Source organism: Pelophylax lessonae, assembly GCF_965119305.1.
Source record: "Pelophylax lessonae genome assembly, chromosome: 11".
Lineage (NCBI taxonomy): Eukaryota > Metazoa > Chordata > Amphibia > Anura > Ranidae > Pelophylax > Pelophylax lessonae.
This window is the reverse complement of record NC_138778.1, coordinates 233,720,122-233,733,070: the sequence shown is the minus strand read 5'-3', so window position 1 is coordinate 233,733,070 and position 12,949 is coordinate 233,720,122. Positions and strand designations below refer to the sequence as shown.

Sequence of the window (12,949 nt, the reverse complement as noted above, 5' to 3'; positions counted from 1 at the left end):
CATTCCACCACAGTGACACCCAGCTCCAATCAGAGCCCTTCAGCATTTCAATATAAATTCTGTATTTATACTTTTGTGTGTGAGAATACACTTTTTTTTTAATGGTGGGTTATGGAAGATTTTGGAAGAATTTCCTGGGCCTTGGTCCCAGTGAGGAAGAGAATCCCTGACACAGACGATCCCATAATCCTAGGATTCCACGTCAGGTCCTGAAGATTCCTCAGCTTCAAAGACAGCACAGCCCTGAAGAAGGGAGCTCCGGTCCCCTGAGATATGTTGGCTGTATGTTTTCTGAGTGTCTAAATTGATCATTTTTGGATCTACAATACAAAGAGTTTCCACACAAAGGCGCTCCTCTCCCTCCACACTTCAGTGTCACCATAGGAGACCAAACGTCTGCTAGGCTAATATCGAGACCTCTAAACAAAATCTCCCCTTTAGGACTGAATGAAAAATGTTCACAAGATTTCCAAATAAAGCAGCACACCCAGTGAATGAAGCGGCACTGTCCTCTCCATACGCCCGCTACAAGTTTTATTCATAGAAGATCCCAGAAAGACGAGGACAAACGTCTGTTATGTAATGAATCCAAGAGAGAGCCGACATACAACATCCCACCATCCTACCTGCTAATGTACTCAGTACAGTGACATCACCACAGACAGCTGTCATTGCATTGGCTCAGAGTGATCACATGACATCATCACATTAACAGCTGTCATTGCATTGGCTCTGAGTGATCACATGACATCCCCACACTGACACCGGTCATTGCATTGGCTCTGAGTGATCACATAACACTCCCACACTGACAGTTGTCATTGCATTGGCTCTGAGTGATCACATGACATCCCCACACTGACACCCGTCATTGCATTGGCTCTGAGTGATCATATGACACTCCCACACTGACACCTGTCATTGCATTGGCTCTGAGTGATCATATGACACTCCCACACTGACACCTGTCATTGCATTGGCTCTGAATGATCACATGACATCAGCACACTGACAACTGTCATTGCATTGGCTCTAAGTGATCACATGACATCATCACACTGACTACTGTTATTGCATTGGCTCTGAGTGATCACATGACACCCCCCCACACTGACAGCTGGCATTGCATTGGCTCTGAGGGAGCACATAACATCCCAACACTGACAGCTGTCAATTCTTTGGCTCACAGTGATAACATGACATCCCCACACTGACAACTGAAATTGCATTGGCTTAGAGTGATCACATGACACTGAGATACTGACAGCTATCATTGCATTGGCTCTTAATGATCATATGACATCCCCACACTGAAAGCTGCATTGGCTCCGAGTGATCACATGACATCCCCACACTGACAGCTGTCATTGCATTGGCTCTGAGTGATCACATGACATCCCCACACTGACAGCTTTTATTGCATTGGCTCCAAGTGATCACATGACATACGTACACTGACAGCTGCCATTGCATTGGCTCCCCAAGTGATCACATGACATCCCCACACTGACAGCTGCCATTGCATTGAGCGATCACATTATATCACATCACCAGTTTTCAATATATTGGTTCTGAATGATCACATGACATCACCACACCGCCAGTGTTTATTGTATTGGCTTGGAATGATCACACGGCACCCCCACAAACAGCTTTTATTGTATTTGCTCTAAGGGATCACATGACATAATGTCTACTTTTATTGAATTTGGCTCTGGTAGTGATACCCGCGTGTCACCTTCTCTCCAGTAGCGGGGGACACTCAGATTTACAGCACACAGTCACCGCCTGCTTCTTACCGGGTCGGTGTGGAGGAGTTCACCGGCTCCTTCTTTAATGACATCTTCAAAGCCTCCTCAGATGCCGTTCCCCTGACCTCCAGTTCTCCCAGGACCCAGTCCGGTAATCCCCCGGGGCCAACGCTGGGGAGCCGGGCAGAAATGGGCTCATCAAAGTAGATGGACTGTGGAGAGAGACAGATCACACTTCATTATTATTATCATAGAGGATTAATAGAATGCCAACAGTCTGCACAGCTCTGTACATTATAAAGGGCAGTCAGTATGACAGGTTACTACTAGCACCAATAAGTGGGGGGTCTGCCCGGTATAGTCACATGAGCAGTCCCAGTGCTGTGATAGGAGAAATGTGGCATCCCTCGCACCCCTACAGAAGTGGGGACAGTATAGCACCAATAATCAAAAAGGCTGACTGCAGTGGACGGTGTCCAGGATGCTGGAAATTTTAACTGAAGATTAAAATGGGGACCTTTGGGACCAGCAGTGAGCCAATTCTTTGTACACACACTGCACTGCTGGCCAGCAGGATGGTACTGACTCCGAGATGGAACCCAGCAAGGAATAACACTTCCTGTGGAAATCAATGTCCCAATAATTCTAACTGAATCTCTGTATATCTTCCATGTCTGTAATTCTATTCAAAGGCTAAAGGAAAAATAAGTTTGAATGGAGCAGGGACAGATCAGAGCCACTATCAGGATTTTATTTCTGTCTCTGTCTGGGCTTTGGAGAGACATCTCATTTGTCCTGGTGAACAAAAACTTTACCGTTGTCACCAGAGCAGGAAGTGAGGGGACACTTGTAGAAAAGAGAAATATCCGCACATCCAGGGATTCCAATAAGTTTCAAATACCTTTAATTCCAAAATGTTGCAAGTGATGACACCAAAGACCCCAACATGAAGTCTCGTAGACGCGTTTCACACATCTTGTGCTTAATCATTAATCATTACAGGTAATGATTAAGCACAAGATGTATGTGTGAAACGTGTCTACGGGACTTCATGTTGGGGTCTTTGGTGTCATCACTTGCCACATTTTGGAATTAAAGGTATTTGAAACTTCTTGGAATCCCTGGATGTGCGGATATTTCTCTTTTCTACAAGTGTTCCCACGGAGGCGGGCCGGGGCCAGCACTCTATGGGATATCCTATCTCCTGGCAATTATTACACACTATACACCTGGAGCAGCGATTTCCTTTCTTCAGAAAGTGAGGGGAATTCTTCCCATGGGGACATTTGAGGGCAGAGGTCTCAGGTGACAATTCTTCATATACATGGCCATTGTTCTCCAGAAAACATATCATGTAGGTGGGCAGAGTACTTAGGGTGACATACCATGTAGGTGGGCAGAGGTCTCAGGGTGACATATCATGTAGGTGGGCAGAGATCTCAAGGTAATATACCATGTAGGTGGGCAGAGGTCTCAGGGTGATATACCATGTAGGTGGGCAGAGGTATCAGGGTGACAAACCATGTAGGGGGGGCAGAGGTCTCAGGGTGACATAATATGTAGGTTAGTAGAGGTCTCAGGGTGACATGCCATGTAGGTGGGCAGAGGTCTTAGGGTGACATACCATGTAGGTGGGCAGAGGTCTCAGGGTGACATAATATGTAGGTTGGCAGAGGTCTCAGGGTGACATACCATGCAGGTGGGCAGAGGTCTCAGGGTGACATACCATGTATGTGGGCAGCGGTCTCAGGGTGACATACCATGTAGGTGGGCAGCGGTCTCAGGGTGACATACCATGTAGGTGGGCAGCGGTCTCAGGGTGACATACCATGTAGGTGGGTTGAGGTCTCAGGGTGACATATGTAGCTGGGCAGAGGTCTCAGGATGACATAATATGTAGGGGGGCAGAGGTCTCAGGGTGACATAATATGTAGGTGGGCAGAGGTCTCAGAGTGACATAATATGTAAGTGGGCAGAGGTCTCAGGGTGACATAATATATAGGTGGGCAGAGGTCTAAGGGTGACATAATATGTAGGTGGGCAGAGGTCTCAGGGTGATATATTATGTAGGTGGGCAGAGGTCTCAGGGTGATGTACCATGTAGGTGGGCAGCGGTCTCAGGGCGACATACCATGTAGCTGGGCAGAGGTCTCAGGGTGACATACCATGTAGCTGGGCAGAGGTCTCAGGGCGACATACCATGTAGGTGGGCAGAGGTCTCAGGGTGACATACCATGTAGGTGGGCAGAGGTCTCAGGGTGACATACCATGTAGGTGGGCAGAGGTCTCAGGGTGACATACCATGTAGGTGGGCAGAGGTCTCAGGGTGACATACCATGTAGGTGGGCAGAGGTCTCAGGGTGACATACCATGTAGGTGGGCAGAGGTCTCAGGGCGACATACCATGTAGGTGGGCAGAGGTCTCAGGGTGACATACCATGTAGGTGGGCAGAGGTCTCAGGGTGACATACCATGTAGATGGGTGGGCAGATGTCTCAGGATGGCATACCATGTAGGTGGGCAGAGATCTCAGGGTGACATACCAGGTAGGTGGGCAGAGATCTCAGGGTGACATACCATGTAGGGGGGCAGAGTTTTCAGGGTCACTGGACATGTAGGGGGGCAGAGTTTTCATGGTGATATACCATGTAGGTGGGCAGAGGTCTCAGGGTGACTCACCATGTAGGTGGGCAGAGGTCTCAGGGTGACTCACCATGTAGGTGGGCAGAGGTCTCAGGGTGACTCACCATGTAGATGGGTGGGCAGAGATCTCAGGGTGACATACCATGTAGGTGGGCAGAGGTCTCAGGGTGAGATACCATGCAGGTGGGCAGAGGTCTCAGGGTGATATACCATATAGGGGGCAGAGTTTCAGGGTGACTCACCATGTAGGTAGGCAGAGGTTTCAGGGTGCCTTCCTCAGGTTGACTAGTAAAGGGCCCCTCCAGTTCGCCGCGTTTCAGCATGTGGAGGAGAAGTTTGGCATACAGGTTCCTGTTCTTCCTGCCGGCGATCCCTGTTCCTGCCCCGGAGGGGTCACACAGCTTCTTGATCCACAAGGCACATCGCTGGCGCTCTGAAGAACAGAAAGAATCATTATTGAGGGCCCCCCCCCAAGGGGGTTTAGGAGTCTTCCACCACACTAACAATCTAATACACCCCAGGCCAGGCTGCACCCTCCATCAGTGTTCTTTAGATCGCTCTGAATTTTGTTTTTCAATATCAGATAAAATCCATAGATAAAACTTTTCCAGCAGATGGGGGTTGGGTCACCTCTCCAGTACTTATAATGAGACAGTGACATCCACAATGTACAGTTTGTGCTGAAAAGTTTGCCTTCCCGGCAGAGATGGTGAATTTTGGCATTGATAATTAAAATCTGACCGATGATGCCAAAAAATTGTCTTTTATTTTCGGATAGTGATGATATGAAGCCATTTACCATCACAGAGATGTTTGGCTCCTTTGTAAACCATAACGATAACAGAAATCCCCCAAATGGCCCTGATGAAAAGTTTCCCCCCTGGAAGGTTTGGCCTTGGTACAGACACACAAGGTGACACACGCAGGTTACATGGGCAATTAATGATTTATTTTCCACATCTGTGGCTTTTTAAATTACAATTAGTGTCTGTGTATAAATAGTCAATGAGTTTGTTAGATACTGATCCTAGAGGAGAAGAAGAGAACTGTCAAAAGACCTGCGTAACAAGGTAATGGAACTTTAAAGAAAGATGGAAAACAACATAAAATAATATCCAAAGCATTAAATATGGCAGTCAGTACTGTTCAATCACTCAAGAAGTGGACAATTTGGGAATCTCTTGATACCAAACTAAGGTCAGGTAGACCAAGAAAGATTGCAGCCACAACTGCCAGAATAATTGTTTGGGATACAAAGAACCACCCCCCCCCCCCCACACTGGTAGCCTCAGGAGAAAAAAACCTCCAGGCTGCCTGGAAAAAAGATGTTGTCGTTGTTTCAAGGAGCACAATACAAAGATACGAGACCAAAAATTAGCTGCATGGTGGAGCTGTCAGAAAGAAGGCTTTACTGCGCCAATGCCACAAAAAAGCCCGGTTACAATATGGCCGCCAACACCTTGATACGCCTCCCAACTTCTGGCACACTGTAATCTGGATTGACGAGACCAAAACAGAGCTTTATGGTCACAACCATCAGCACTACGCTTATGAATGGGTCAAGAAGACCTATAGCAACAGGAATACCATTACCACTGTAAAGCATGGTGGTGGCTCCCTAATGTTTTGGGGGGGTGTCTGAGCTCTAAAGACACAGCGAATCTTCTGAAAAAGAATGGGAAGATGAATGCAGCATGTTATCAGAAAATATTGGCGGACAATTGGCATTCTTCTGTAGGAAATTCCACATGGGAAGTTCTTGGACTTTCCAGCAGGACAATGACCCCAAGCACCAGGCCAAGCTGACCCTCTAGTGGTTACAGCAGAAAAATATGAAGTTCTGGAGGGGCCATCTCCTGACCTTCATATCATCGAGACGCTCTTAGGAGATCTCTTAGGAGATCTTAGGAGAGATCTTAGGAGATCTAAGACGCTCTTAGGAGATCTCAGACGTGCGCTTCATATAAGACAACCAAAGACTTTGCATGACCTGGAGACATTTTGCCAAGACGAACGGGCAGCTCTACCACCTGCAAGAATCCGGGACCTCATAGACATCTATTACACAAGACTGAACGCTGTCATTGATGATAAAAGGGGCAATACCCAGGATTAAAAACCAAGAGGGTGCAGAATTCTGAACAGGGGGCATTTCATTGGTTTACTTGTTGCCATGTTTTATTTTATGATTGGGCCGTTCTGTTATCACCTCCAGAATAGGAATCCCATAAGAAATACAAGAAATGGGTTTTGCCAGCTCACTCAAACACTCTGTATATTCCCAATTCTCCAATTGGGGGAGGGTAAACTTTTCAGCACAACTGTATATTACATGAAATCAAATAAGCGATATATACATGACTTTCCACAATCAGCGATCCACTACAATGACAGCAGAGAGACCTGCCGAACGCCTGCATTGAGCGATCGCCATTACATTCCACCAGCACACGAGGGTCCCCTCCAGGAGGCCTCAAATCCATCCATCCCTCCACCTTTCCAGAGGTCACTGCACTGGAAGTCCTCCATCGCAGGGATGTCCCTACAGCCACAAGGCCTTGGTGAGCTACAGAGTCCAAGTCTGACATCTCACAAGGCAGGCAGGTCACCCCATATATTCCACACCACCATTATGAATATACTCCTCATAGCTTAGATCCTCCATTCCCCTAATTATCTTTGTTGCCCTTCTCTCCAGTTCCAGCACATCCTTCCAGAGGACGGGTGCCGAGAAATGGAAGGAATACTCCAGATGTGGCCGGACCAGAGTCTTGTAGAGTGGGAGAATTATTGTTTTATCTCTGGAGTGAATCCCTTTTTTTAATACATGCCAGTATTCTGTTGGCTTTGCTTGCAGCAGCTTGACATTGCATGCCACTGCTGAGCTTGTCATCTACTAGGACCCCCAGGTACTTTTCCATCTTAGATTCCTCCAGAGGTTCTCCCCCTAGTGAGTAACTTGTGTTTGTATTTCTGACACCCAAGTACATTACCTTACATTTTTCAACATTAAACCTCATTTGCCATGTAGTTGCCCACCCCATTATTTTGTTCAAGTCTTCTTGTAAGGCTACCACGTCCTGTATAGAAGATATTGGCCTGCTTAACTTATTATCATCAACAAATACAGAGATTGTGCTGGATATCCCCTCCTCTAGGTCGTTTATAAATAAATTCTTGTTTCACATCACTATGTCTATTCTGTATATCAGTGGTCTCCAAACTGCAGGCCGAGGGCCAAATGTGACCCTTTGCTTGCCTTTATCTGGCCCTTGGGGCACTATTCTCCCACTGATATGAAACACCATTCTGCCAGCTGACATCAACGATAGGGCATAATTTCTCCCATTGACACCAATGATGGGGCACTATTCCTTTCATTGATACCAACGATGGGGCACTATTCCTCCTAATGATACCAACAATGGGGCACTATTCCTCCCGCTGACAGAAATTATGGGATACTACTCCTTCCACTGATACCAATGATGGGGCACTATTCCTCCCACTGACACCAACGATGGGACACTATTCCTCCCACTGACACCAATGATGGGGCACTATTCCTCCCGCTGACAGAAATTATGGGATACTACTCCTTCCACTGATACCAATGATGGGGCACTATTCCTCCCACTGACACCAACGATGGGACACTATTCCTCCCACTGACACCAACGATGGGACACTATTCCTCGTACTGACACCAATGATGGGACACTATTCCTCCCACTGACACCAATGATGGGACACTATTCCTCCCACTGACACCAACGATGGGACACTATTCCTCCCACTGACACCAACGATGGGACACTATTCCTCCCACTGACACCAATGATGGGCCACTATTCCTCCCACTGATACCAATGATGGGGCACTATTCCCCCCACTGATACCAATGATGGGGCACTATTCCCCCCACTGACACCAATGATGGGGCACTATTCCTCCCGCTGACAGAAATTATGGGATACTATTCCTTCCACTGATACCAATGATGGGGCACTATTCCTCCCACTGACACCAATGATGGGACACTATTCCTCCCACTGACACCAATGATGGGACACTATTCCTCCCACTGACACCAATGATGGGACACTATTCCTCCCACTGACACCAATGATGGGGCACTATTCCTTCTCTAAGTGTGCTGATGTTTACTCCCACTGATGCCAGGAACATTTCCACTGCAGTCTGGCCCTCCTTAACCACTTCCATACAGAGCAGTTACAACCCTTCCTGCCCAGACCAATTTTCAGCTTTCGGCGCTCTCACACTTTGAATGATAATTACTCAGTCATACAACGCTGGCTGTACCCAATCAAATTCTTTATCATTTTTTTTAAACAAATAGAGCTTTCTTTTGGTAGTATTTAATCATCACTGGGTTTTTTATTTTTTGCGATATAAGTGAAAAAATAGTGAAAATTTTGAAAAAAAAAAAAAAAAAAAAAAAATCACATTTTGTTTTAGTTTCGATTATAAAATTTTGCAAATAAGTCATTTTTTTCAGAAATTTGGGCCAAAATGTATACTGCTACATATCTTTGGTAAAAAATAACCCAAATTAGTAAATTAGTGGTTATTATTTAGTCTGTGTTAAGGTTATGGAGTCTACAAACTATGGTGCCAATCATTAAGAATTGATCACACCTGATGTACCGACAGACGATCTAATTTCTTGAGGCCCTGAAATGTCAGGAGGGTACAAATACCCCCCAAATTACCCCTTTTTGGAAAGTAGACATTCCAGGGTATTTAGTAAGAGGCATGGTGAGTTTTTCGAAGTTGTAATTTTTTCTTTCTTGGGAAAATTAAGAAATATTTTATTTATTTTTTTTTTTTACACAAAATTGTCATAATAACAAGTTATTTCTCACACACAGTATATGCATACTTGCATTTACACCCCAAAATAGATTCTGCTACTCCTCCAGAGTATGGCGTTACCACATGTGTGAGACTTTTACACAGCCTGGCCACATACAGAGACCCAACATGCAAGGAGCGCCACCAGGTGTTCTAGGAGCATAAATTACACATATCATTTCATGACGACCTATCACACTTTTGAAGGCCCTGGAGCACCAGGACAATAGAATTACCCACAAAATGACCCCATTTTGGAAAGCAAACACCCAACGTATTCTCTATGAGGCATAAGGAGTCTTTTAAACATGTCATTTTTTTCCACAAGTTTTTGGAAAATGTGGAAAGAAAATGAAAACGCATTTTTTTTTTTTTTTTTTTTTTTTTTTTTTTTACACAAAGTTGTCAAAGATATTTCTAACACATAGCAAATACATTCTGCTACTCCTCCTGAGTATGGTGATACCACATATGTGGGACTTTGTCACAGCATAGCCACATACAGAGGCCCAACATCCAAGGAGCACCATCAGGTGTTCTAGGAGCATAAATTACACATCTAATTTCATTACAACCAATCACACCTTTGAAGGCCCTGGAGCACCAGGACAATGGAAACGCCCACAAAATGACCCCATTTTGGAAAGTAAACACCCCAACACATAATTTAGGAGGCATGGGCTGCAGATAGGTACTCAGGTACTCTGATGGGCTTCAGGCAGGTACTCAGGTACACTGATCAGCTTCAGAAAGGTACTCAGGTACTCTGATGAGCTTCAGAGCGGTACTTGGGTATTCTGATGGGCTAGACACAGGTACTCGGGTAATCTGACGGGGTGCAGATAGGTACTCGGGCACTCTGGGCTGGAGACAGGTACTCGGGCACTCTGGGCTGGAGACAGGTACTCGGGTATTCTGAGTACCTGTCATCGGAGTACCGGAGTACCTGTCATCAGAGTACCCGAATACCTGTCACCAGCCCATCAGAGTACCCGAATACCTGTCACCAGCCCATCAGAGTACCCGAGTACCTGTCACCAGCCCATCAGAGTACCCGAGTACCTGTCATCAGAGTACCTGATGGGCTGGTGACAGGTACTTGGGTACTCTGATGGGCTGATGACAGGTACTCTGATGGGCTGATGACAGGTACTCTGATGGGCTGATGACAGGTACTCTGATGGGCTGGTGACAGGTACTCTGATGGGCTGGTGACAGGTACTCTGATGGGCTGGTGACAGGTACTCTGATGGGCTGGTGACAGGTACTCTGATGGGCTGGTGACAGGTACTCTGATGGGCTGGTGACAGGTACTCTGATGGGCTGGTGACAGGTACCCTGATGGGCTGGTGACAGGTACTCTGATGGGCTGGTGACAGGTACTCTGATGGGCTGGTGACAGGTACTCTGATGGGCTGGTGACAGGTACTCTGATGGGCTGGTGACAGGTACTCGGGTACTCTGATGGGCTGGTGACAGGTACTCGGGTACTCTGATGGGCTGGTGACAGGTACTTTGATGGGCTAGTGACAGGTCCTCTTTATTGGGGGGGGGGGGGGGCAATCAGTGTGTTTTGGGGTGCACTGTAATCGGTAACTAGCTGTTACCACAATCTCCTCCTCACACAGGATCAGTGTCAGAGGAGGAAACACGGTGACAGCTAGTTACTGTGTTATCTGCTGACATTCTGTGAGCGGCTGATTGACAGCCGGTCACGTGGTAAAAAGCCAATTTCATTGGCTCTTTATCTAGATCGGGGATTGGCTCTGTCTGAAGGATGAGCCTCGTCCACGATCGCCGTGCTGCGCGCACCAGGGGGCGCGCATTGAGGAGAGAACGAGCGGCTCGCGCTGGAGCCGCTCATGTGATCGGTTGTGATTGACACAGCCGATCACGTGGTAAACACCCAATTTCATTGGCTGTTTACCTTGATCGGGGATGGGCTCAGTCCAAGGGACGAGCCTCATCGCTGATCGCCGAGCTGTGCGCCTCTGGCGAGGGCAGGCGCATGTCATACGACGTCCGCCGACATCCGCCCGGATCGACAAAAGCTTCCTGCCGCCGTCAGACGTCATTTTACAATGGCACAGTATGGAAGTGGTTAAGTTTGAAGGACAATAAACTGGCCCTTTGTTTACAAAGTTTGGAGACGCCTTCCGTATACCATGGTATGGATGGAGTATTACTTTAAATCTGCAGCGAGAATATCTACTACTGGGATAAAACATCCAATAACTGAGCCAAGACTGCCACCTGGTGGCAGACATCTGCACAGCAGAGAAGTACAACTAGTCTAGGTTCATAGGTTCAGTATTGGGTGGAATGAATGACAATCCTCAGCTGGTGGTGGCAATTCGCCCCATAAATAGTCTTACTGCCCTCTTATAAAATGGTGTGCCCCCCCCCCCAACAAAAGTGAAAACAGGACTTGTGACTAAGATTTGACATTTAGGGCTCATGCACACTGGGCAGCAAAAACACCCCTTTTACTGATTTTTTTTCGACCAGTCTAAACGCTCCTCGGTGTTAGCCTATGGGGGTTATTTACTAAAACTGGAGAGTGCAAAATCTGGTGCAGCTCTGCATAGAAACCAATCAGCTTCCAGGTTTTTTTTTTTTTTGTCAGAGCTTAACCCCTTGACCTCCGGAAGATTTGCACCCTTTCCAGGCCATTTTTTTGCAATGTGGCGCTGCATTACTTTAACTGAAAATTGCGCGGTCGTGCGACGCTTTACCTAGATAAAATTTACGTCCTTTTTCCCCCACAAATAGAGATTTCTTTTGGTGGTATTTGATCATCTCTGCGGTTTTTATGTTTTTGTGCTATAAACAAAAAAAGAGCGACAATTAAAAAAAAAATTCAATATTTTTTACTTTCTGCTGTAAAACATCTGCTAAAAAAATTGGAAAAATCTAATTTGTTCATCAATTTATTCCAATATATATTCTGCTACATGTTTTTGGTTAAAAAAAAAAAATCCCAATAAGCGTATATTGGTTGGTGCAAACGTAAAAACGTCACTGTACTAATGACACTGGCTGGGAAGGCGTTAACATCAGGGGCAATCAAAGGGTTAAAGGTGTGCCTAGCCAGTGTTTTCTTACTGTGGTGGAGGAGCTTTTACTAGGTTGTAAAAAAAAATTCCCAATAAGCATTTATTGCTTGGTTTGTGCAAAAGTTATAGTATCTACAAACTATGGGATATTTTTATTTATTTTTTACTAATAATGGCAGCGATCAGTGACTCATAGCGGGACTGTGACATTGCGGCGGACAGTCGGACACTAACTGACATTTTTGACACTTTTTGGGGATCAGTGATACTTTTACAGTGATCAGTGCATAAAAAAATTATGCATTGTCACTGTACTAATGACACTGGATGGGATAGGGGTTACTCTCAGGGGCAATCAAAGGGTTGAATGTGTGCCTAGCCAGTGTTTTCTTACTGTAGTGGAGGAGCTTTTACTAGGTTGTAAAAAAAAATCCCAATAAGCCTGCGACAATTGGTGACCCAGAAAGATGTGTGCAAGGCCACAGACTATTCAGTTTAGTTCCCTGTGGAACAGCTGGCATCAGGGCCTAACATCACCATGCTCTGCCCAACACCAATAGCAGCTTCAGCCTTCCTGAGAGAAGAGGCAGCTGGGCTTTCTCCACTCACATGGACATGGGATTG

The 12,949-nt window shown here is 46.2% G+C and overlaps 1 protein-coding gene across 1 annotated transcript in view; it reads right to left on the bottom strand.

Annotated features, from left to right (window-relative positions):
* The window catches only part of CEP112 (centrosomal protein 112), a 398,710-nt gene that overhangs the window by 380,272 nt on the left and 5,489 nt on the right, over positions 1–12,949 (bottom strand). The window contains exons 2-3 of the mRNA XM_082272104.1: positions 4,637–4,827; positions 1,800–1,963 (exon numbers count right to left, since the gene is read on the bottom strand). Coding sequence (XP_082128230.1) covers positions 1,800–1,963; positions 4,637–4,827 — 355 coding nt within the window. The remainder of the gene's footprint in view (positions 1–1,799; positions 1,964–4,636; positions 4,828–12,949) is intronic.